The 9,158-nt window shown below is 32.3% G+C and overlaps 1 protein-coding gene and 1 pseudogene across 1 annotated transcript; both read right to left on the bottom strand.

Moving 5' to 3' along the window:
* Nucleotides 1–3,855: 3,855 nt before the first annotated feature.
* Nucleotides 3,856–6,357, bottom strand: LOC112180908 (probable 2-oxoglutarate-dependent dioxygenase AOP1). The gene is made up of 3 exons (XM_024319490.2): nt 5,885–6,357; nt 4,293–4,623; nt 3,856–4,210 (listed from the first exon to the last, which is right to left on the bottom strand). The coding sequence occupies exons 1-3, from the start codon at nt 6,262–6,264 to the stop codon at nt 3,950–3,952; spliced, it is 972 nt and encodes a 323-aa protein (XP_024175258.1). The 5' UTR covers nt 6,265–6,357; the 3' UTR covers nt 3,856–3,949.
* A 753-nt stretch (nt 6,358–7,110) lies between these two features.
* Nucleotides 7,111–8,815, bottom strand: LOC112181870 (annotated as a pseudogene).
* Nucleotides 8,816–9,158: the final 343 nt, after the last annotated feature.

The following is a 9,158-nucleotide window of genomic DNA, read 5'->3' as shown; positions in this document are numbered from 1 at the left end:
ACCTCTAATTCACTAACTACACCTCTATTCCTTTTTTTTTTTTTTTGCAAGCAAACCTAAAAAATGCCCAAAATAAATTTATACAACTCTAAATCATGAATCAAACGTCATAACACAGAAATTGATCAAGCGGTCATAAATCAAATGGTTAAACAATGATTCCTATGTTTCTAACCCTTATAAAAAATGAAAGGTTACAGAAATTGATATAAAAAAAAAAACCACCGTCTCCCACTCAAAACTCTCATCCTCCAACCAAACGTTGAACGAAGTCTAGACTAGGAACTCAATAAAAGTTCTGGAACAATTTCTTAGCCTTTAATTTGTGCTAAAACTAAGCGGAGAGGTTTGTAATGAAAATTCTAGTTGATTATATTTAATTGTCTATAATTGTCATTTTACAAAAGGATATATATGTAATTCAATAATTTAAAAGATATAGAGGTCAAATGAGCAAATTTAGAGGTCCCAATAGAAATTCTCTTTGGACAAAATGAAAAAATTAGAAATGAACACCCATGATAATAAATTTTATGGCCACATATCATTGGATTTAAATTTATTGGTTGAAATTAATGAATGTATGTAGAACGTTTTAATCTTGAACATTGAATTTAAATCCCATAGTAGACCGGTGACTAGGTGAACACTAAGAGTTATTATAATTTTTCTTTAAATGACAGATAGTGGATATTAGGAATCTAATCGAGAAAGTCATTTATTTTACAAAGTTGACCTAATTGATAAATGGGTGCGGCTATTGTCACCTTACAATTTTCTTAGTTCACCCTACAAATATTTGAATTATTAAAAAACTATATTACCCAATTACAAAATGACTAATAAGTACACTAATTTTCTAAAACCCAAAGAGTTTTTCTATTGGAACCTCCAAATTTGCTCACTTGACCTCTATGCTTTTTGCACCTCCTATCAAATTTTCAAATACTAAATTTACTCACTACACCTCACTAAAGTTCCTTAAATAACCTCACTCATATAATTTGCAAACAAACTATTATCTTTAAAATAAAAAAAAACTTAGTCATTTCAATGATTAATTACTCTATAATCTTAATTACATGTATATTCCTTAATCAAACAACATAAATCTCTTATCCAATAAAAAAAATCAAAAATAATTTCTAATCAACAAGAAAATAACATGAACTATTGTGTGATTTTTTTTTAAAACTTTTTTTTTCTTTTAGTTGTGCAAAAAAAAAAAAAATGTGTAATAATTTTTTTCTTAATGTTTTTTTCTCTATTTTCTGCACCTCATGATTAATTATTTAAATTTTTTTATAGTTTTCCTATAAATGCTAGCTCTTTTTTTATTTATTTATTTTTTTTTATACAAATATAATAGATAGTCTTAGATTTAGGTTATAATATGACTTATTTTGCTCTCCCTCACAATCTGTGTTCAACATGTATATCATATATTTTTATGTCACATGATCTTAATCATAGTTTTAGTTCTTATTAAATATATATGAATGCTTTAATGAGTATGTAGTGAAATTAGAAAATGAAAATAGATAAGGAAAATAATAAAGTATGCAATCTGATTATTATTGAATTGGAAAGTCTAGAGAAATAAAAATAATATTTTTTGATATAATTATTGTCCTTAATAGTCATTTTATAGTAGGTTATATATGTAATTTAATAATTCGATTATGAGTGAGGTCAAGTGAGCAGATTTGGAGGTCTCAATAGAAACACTCAAACCCAAATCTGTAAGGAAAACTAAATACATAATCAGTTAATTAAGGGTGGTGCTATTCACACACACACACACCCATTTTCTCTATTCACACGTCCCCTCTATTTTTCTATTATTTTAATTTAATTATTTTTTACAAATTACCCTAACTATCCTCCCTTGTAATCTTGTTTCTTTTTTCTTTTTTCTTTTTTCTATTTGGCAAATTAATCATGAATCAAACATCAATACATCATTATACAATAAATCAATTTTTTTTTACCTATAAATGAAGGAAAAATAATACGTTCATTAAGAGCATCTTTAGCAGACTCTCTATTGTGGCTACTTAGCTATTTTGGAGAGTATGTTTAGCATTTTATCTATTTTAGCAGCTACACCAGACTCTTAAGTGGCTCTCCATTATAACTTTTAGCTATCTCGCTCCTAAATATAGAGAGTGGGATGAGGCTCTCTATAATTTAAAACATTCATTTTAAGTCATTTTATGTAATTTATAAATACATTTAAACTATTTAATATTCATTTAAAAATAATATAAATTCAAAAATAGCTAAAATAGATAGCATTGATACAGACGTAATTCTAAAGTGGCTAGCTAAAATGACTTTTTAGTTACTTTAGCTAAAATTTGACTCAAAAATGACTAGCATTGCTAAAGATGCTCTAAGTGGAATAACCTGTATGATTAGACAATGAATATGCTTTCCAGTTAATTAAGTTTATCCAACTAAATCTAAATTGCAAACTGTGTCCTCAGCCTTGCATAATACATTCTTATTATTTATAGGTGAGTGTTCTTTCAATATAGTTATCTAAAATACATTATATTAAGAGTTCATACCATTGATTATGCGTGTGTCTATATTTGTCTAACCCCTCAGGTTAGTCTTATTCAAACAATTAATTTTGAACTACACTCCATTTTTTTTTTTTTTGGTACCTAGAAGTTCCTTAAATTTGCAGATTGCGTTTAAAAATGGCTTATTGCCAATCTATAAGAGACGAGAAACTGTAGTAAGCTAGGTGCAATATTGGTACTTGAGACAACAAGGGAGTAAAGCATGTGTCTTACCCCTCCTATTTGTATGAGGATAAATTTTGTAATTTAGATTTAGTTGGATGCGCGTAATTACTTGGGAAGCATATTGCTCTTCTAATAATACAGGTCATTCTACTTAATGAACATATTATTTTTCCTCCGTTTATAGGTAGAAGAAAATTGATTTATTGCATAATAATGTTTGATTCATGATTGACTTGCTAAATAGATAAAAAGAAAAAAAAGAAAAAGAACTACAAGGGAGGGTAGTTAGGGTAATTTGTAAAAAAGAATTGAATTAAAGTAATAGAAAAATAGAATGGGTGTGTTAATAGAGAAAATGGGTGTGTGAATAGCACCGCCCTTAATTAAATACAAAGACTAATTAATTTCTCATTATGTAACAATAATCTTCATCTTCTCCACCCAAATTTGAATTTATTACTAATTTTTTAGTCTCTTGTTGCTTTTTCATCGTTAATTTATTATTCAATTAACAAAATCATTAGTGTTAATTTCATCAAAATCTTTGCAATACCGTTTGTGAACTTACTAATATTTTGACATGCATCGATTGAAATAGACAAATATTGAAACTGAAAGAAAAAAAATGGAAGTAAATCAGATTATGTTTTTATTAGGATTTATTAGGAAACTTTAATAGATTTTATTTTTTTTATTGGTACAAATTAAATGAGAGATTTATTTTATTTTTTAAATTTCTTTTTTAGTTAGATAATGTCATATAAAAGGACATTTCTAGAAAGAGAATTTGGTTAGATAAGTAAATTTAATAATTGAAATTAAAATGCAGGGTGTAATAAGCAAGTAAGGTGAAAGAAAATGATCATGATGAAAACCAACTAGTCCTTTTTTGCTGCCAGCTCACAAGTACGTAACAACTATGGTTGTTGTGGTCTCATTGCGATTCTGTTTGTTTTTTGAAATTAAAGACGGCTCATTAATAAGAATAAAAGAACACTAACAAAATTTTAGAGAGAGACATAACAAATAAGACATAAATGAGACTTAAGCAAAAAAGAACTATAAAAAAATAGCAAAAGAAAAGTAAAATGCACCACTATTCAAATAATCAAATTTGCTCTAAACTTTATTTATTTTTAATAAGACATTTATACATTATTGGGTGAAGAGCTGCTGGTCCATTCTCTCAAGTCTCAAGTGCTAATTCCAGCAAATGCGAAAACTTGCATTTCCGAGTCTATGGCGCTTCCTTCCTGTGTGAAGGTGAACTTACTGAAGTCCTTATAGTCAAAGTCTTTCAGAATTCGGGGATGTTCATCATCCACTAGCTCCTTTGCTGCCTTGATGATGGTACCCTCTAATGGACTTCCAAATGCTCCCAAAGAATATCGCTCTTTTCCTCCTGAAATCATCACCCTGTGCTTAAGGCGATGCATTCTTCCATTACTCCATGCCTGCACGTCATTGAGACATTAATGTTCATCATTCAAGTTGTATCAGTTATGATTTAAGAAGCTAACTATATATAATATGTACCATAAGAGGATCTCCAACAATAAAGAGGTAGGAGGTGGGAGATAGAGACAACTTGACCCATTGGCCATCCTTGGTTTCAAATTCAAGCCCTGAAACTTGATCATCACAAAGGATTGTGCTCACTAGTTTGTCAGTGTGAGGAGTGAGCCCATAGTGCCCATTTGCGTACTGTCCCGATGGAGGTGCATCGTATTTCATCACACGTAGCAACGTCTTATTACAAGCAATGATCGAATTCAGTTTCTCTCCCAACCCATAACTATCAAGGATCATCATTTCGATCATTTCCTTCAGCTCATCCATCTTCTTCACCATGGTAACTACAGTGTTGCTGTGGGAACACAACGACATCATCATCAAAACAAAATGAAAGAAGAATACATAATGGCATAAAGATTTGACATGTTATATATGAACACTATGGTTTAGTGGAGGGGCCCTATATATGAATACGAATAGATACAATCTAGTCATGGTAAAACTGCATATGGATTTGATGTACTTTTATCTTCAACAAATGGTCCAGCGACTACACTCAATAAGGTTTAGTATATGAACATGAATCTGTCCAACTTGAACCGTTTTTCTCGTTAAAATGCCGTATATATGAACACGAATGGTTCAGGTAGGACGAATTGAATATGTCCAACCTGAACCGTTAGTGTTTATAATTGTAAATCACAGTTATAAATGCCTTAATAATTATCAATTTGTTTAAAAATTTACAGAGATGATCTACTTATATATGCCTAAAAACTAAACGGTTACAATGTAAATATGTGATTGAAAAGTGGGTCTAATGAGCGATCCCTTAAAATGGCCAAAAAAAGAGGGATCTCTCACTAGAAGAGTCTTGATATAATTAGAAACTAAACAATTAAGATGTGAATATGTGATTGAAAAGTGGGTTTGATGAGCGATTCTTCAAAATGAGCAAAAAGAAGATCTCTCAGTAGAAGGGCCGTGATATATATATATATATATATATATATATATATATATATATATCAGATCCAATCCAGAGCGGAGCTCCGCTTTGAAATTAACGTGTGAAGTTCGAGTTTTCGGTCACTTTTCGGTCGCATATCCACATCTCAACCGTTCAGTTTTTATGTACTACTGTATAGATCATCTCTGCAAATTTTCAGCCAAATTGATGATCATTAAGGCATCTAACTCGTTTAAACCAATGGAAGGACTGAATCTGTCAACCTGAACCGTACTAGCTTTAAGGCACTTATCAATGCCTTAACGATCATCATTTTAGTTGAAAATTTTCAGAGACGATCTATACACTAGTACCTAAAAACTGAACAGTCGAGATGTGGATATGCGACCGAAAAGTGATCGAAAACTCGAACTTCACACGTTAATTTTCAAAGCGGAGCTCCGCTCTGGATAGGATCTGTATATATATATATATATATATATATATATATATATATATATATATATATATATATGGGCCTATTGAAAAAAAAACGAAAGAGACTATGGAAGTAAATTATATATATATATATATATGTATATGTATGGGCCTATTGAAGAAAAACGAAAGAGACGACTATGGAAGTAAATAAAAACTAATTTACCAAAACTGCTCATGACCATCTGGCCACATCAACTCAGTGAAGCTTTTAAAGGACTCATAGTTGGAGGAATCTTCAATGCCAAAGCTCTCATAGAAGGGAGTAGTGGGATACTGTCCATAATAACCATGGAAAGGCTTTGGATTAACATTCTTCTCTTTTGTCTCCACTGGAAGGTTAAAAAGTTGCCTTATCATAGAGAAGGTATCTGCTTTTAACTGCAGGGGTATCTTATCATACACTATTTCAAAGCAACCATAATTTTCACAAGCCTCTCTAACCCTCTTGCACAAATTGTACCACTTATCAGTTCCTCGATCCAGTTCCGTAGAATTGATTGAGAAATCAATGGCCGGAATCTGGTAATGAGAATCGGAACCCATTTTCTCCTACTTATCCCTTTGTATTCTAGAGTTCCAAGCTTTTTGTTTTTTTGATGAGTTGCTTGTTTGTTATCTATCGAAGGGGCTACGGTTCTATTTATATTGCACAGTTCTTGAGTTATAATGATAGAAATCCTGTTTTTATACGACCAAAAATACCGGTTTTTCAAGCTCTCTAGAATCAATGACGAACGAAATCTAGAGGTTAAAGTTTCAAACTTGATGAGATAGATGGAAGCTTAAATTATTGACAACTACTGTTGTATTTTGAATATCTGATCTTGGGTTTTGAGGTTATTAATTGGACTAGTGGCTGTTCAGAACATCCGAGAATTACTATAAGTCTACAATGTTACATAATCTTGTCTTTAGAAATTGTAGAACAGATATAATAGGCAACCAAAACTCTTGGACTTTTTTTCCGGATAAAATGGAGAATTAACATCACTGATGACATAACAAAGGCATGGAAACATTTTTCAATTGGGATCATTCAAATAGTAAACTACAGAGATGGTAGAATTTGATTAGTTTATCAGATTTCGGAGAAAATTTCACCTCTATCCAGTCTTCACTCTGCACTTAAACAAACTATTGCATGGTCCTTGTGACTATTTGATTATTCTTTCTATTCACAACCTTTGATTCAAGTCATTCAACCAATATTGATGTCCCTTTGTTCCTTTCCTTGCACGTCAAGCTAAAAGAGGTCAAAGATGCCCAAACGTTTTTATTTTTAAACCATACTGAGATTTCTGTTGAGACTATACCTTTGAGTTCAAACCGAGTGGGTAAGAATTGCTGGATATATTAAACATAAAATGGTCTATCTCCTAGTTTTCCACATTTATCACCACGGTGTTACATTATGCACCATGATTAGTTTCAGATACAAGTTGTAAAGAGCAAGATATATAGTACATAACAACTAGCTAGTCAGCTACTGATTCCTGCAAAAGCCGAAATTTGCATTGCTGAGTCCATGGCCATTGCTTCCGCTGACAGGCAAACATACTAAAATCCATATAGTCAAAGTCTTTAAAGAGTTGTGGATGTTCTTCATCTACCAACTCCTTTGGTGCCTTGATGATGGTACCCTCTACTGGAACTCCAAATGCTCCTAACGAATATCGTTCTTTTTCTCCACACATCATCACTCGATGCTTTACAGAATGCATTCTTCCATTACTCCATGCCTGCAAGTAAATAAGACAATATCCGTCCAGAGACCCAATTAGTCTTCATTTGTGCTAATTAATGTTTCGTCAGTTTTTATTATCACCGTCAAATTATAAATTTCGTGCACAAACAGGGAGACGCCTTAACTAAGCTTCAAGTTCAGCCTACTTAAAAGTGTTTAGTTTAACAAGTTGAATGTTTGCTGCAAAAGCATAGTCTTGTTGGTTCAATGAATAAAATTCTAGCTTTCAATATGTTCATATCTAAGTTAGATGTTAGAAAGAAGTTATCTAGAGTATGTACCATAAGAGGATCTCCAACAATAAAGACAAAGGAACTAGAAGGCAGAGACAAATTGATCCATTGTCCGTCTTTAGTTTCAAATTCAAGCCCTGAAACTTGATCATCACAAAGTATTGCGGTCAATGCTTTGTCAGTGTGAGCATTGAGCCCAGTCACATACTCCCCTAATGGAGGTGCACTGTACTTCTGTACTCGTAGCAGCGTCTTACATGCCATGATTGAATCTGATCAGTTCTCTCCAAAACCATAGCTATCAAGAATCATCATTTCAATCATTTCCTTAAGCTCATCCAGCATCTTCACCATGGCAATCACAATGTTACTGGCGTAATGAAACAAATCAACATCGGAAGCATCAATACTTTAAATCACAAAATGAGAATAAACGTAATGCTAGCTATTTTGCTAATGCATAAAGTAAGAGAGAAAACTACAACAGAACATTACCAGAACTGGTCATGACCATCAGGCCACATTATATGTGCGAAGCTTGTAAGGGATTCATAGTTGGAGGCATCTTCAACGCCAATGCTCTCGTACAAGGGAGCATGGGGGAACTGTCCGTAATAACAATGGTAAGGCTTTGGATTGATACTTTTCTTCTGTGTCTCAAGTGGAAGACCGAAAAGTTGCCTTGTCGCTGAGAAGAACTCTGCTCTTAACCCCAGAGGTATCTTATCATATACTATTTCAAAAAAGCCATAATTTTCACTAGCCTCTCTAACCCTCTTGCACAAATTGAACCGGGTCCAATTTAGCTGAACTGGTTGAGAATTCCATGGCTGGAATCCGGTAATGAGAGTCTGAACCCATTTTCTGGTGACTGATTGCTTTTTTGTTAGAGAGTTTTATTTATATTGCATAGTTCTTGAAGTAACAATGATATACAACCAAACATCCCATTTCCAAGTTGTCTAAAACATCCCAAACTGGAATCAAGGACCAAATCAGAGGCCGTCTGAATAGTGTTCAAAATTAAAATTGATAGGGAGAGCTGGAAGCTTAGATCATTATATCTACCAATATACTATGATCTTGGGTTCTGATGAACAAAAGGACATTAGACTTGGAGGCTGTTTGGAAGATCCAAGAACACTAAAAGCTTAGATAATACGATGTGTACTAGATAACCAATTATATATGCATCAGCTTACACAAGCATGTAATTAAAAATATATTGTAGAATATATAGAATCAAATAGATAATATGCTATCTAGTATTTAAATAAGCTTACATCAGTAGTGACATATATAAATGCCAGGCCAGCGCATATTTATCAACTGGAATCATTCAAATTGTAAACCACAAAGATATAGACTTTTATTACTCATCAGAGAAGATTAGAGCAATCTTCACTCTTCACTAGAGCCAGATTTTCACTTTCCAAGATTTACTATTTCAGTAATTTGTG

Source organism: Rosa chinensis, chromosome 1 (genome assembly GCF_002994745.2).
Source record: "Rosa chinensis cultivar Old Blush chromosome 1, RchiOBHm-V2, whole genome shotgun sequence".
NCBI classification, from domain to species: Eukaryota; Viridiplantae; Streptophyta; class Magnoliopsida; order Rosales; family Rosaceae; genus Rosa; species Rosa chinensis.
The sequence above is the reverse complement of the archived record's forward strand: the minus strand, read 5'-3'. Positions and strand labels throughout refer to the sequence as shown.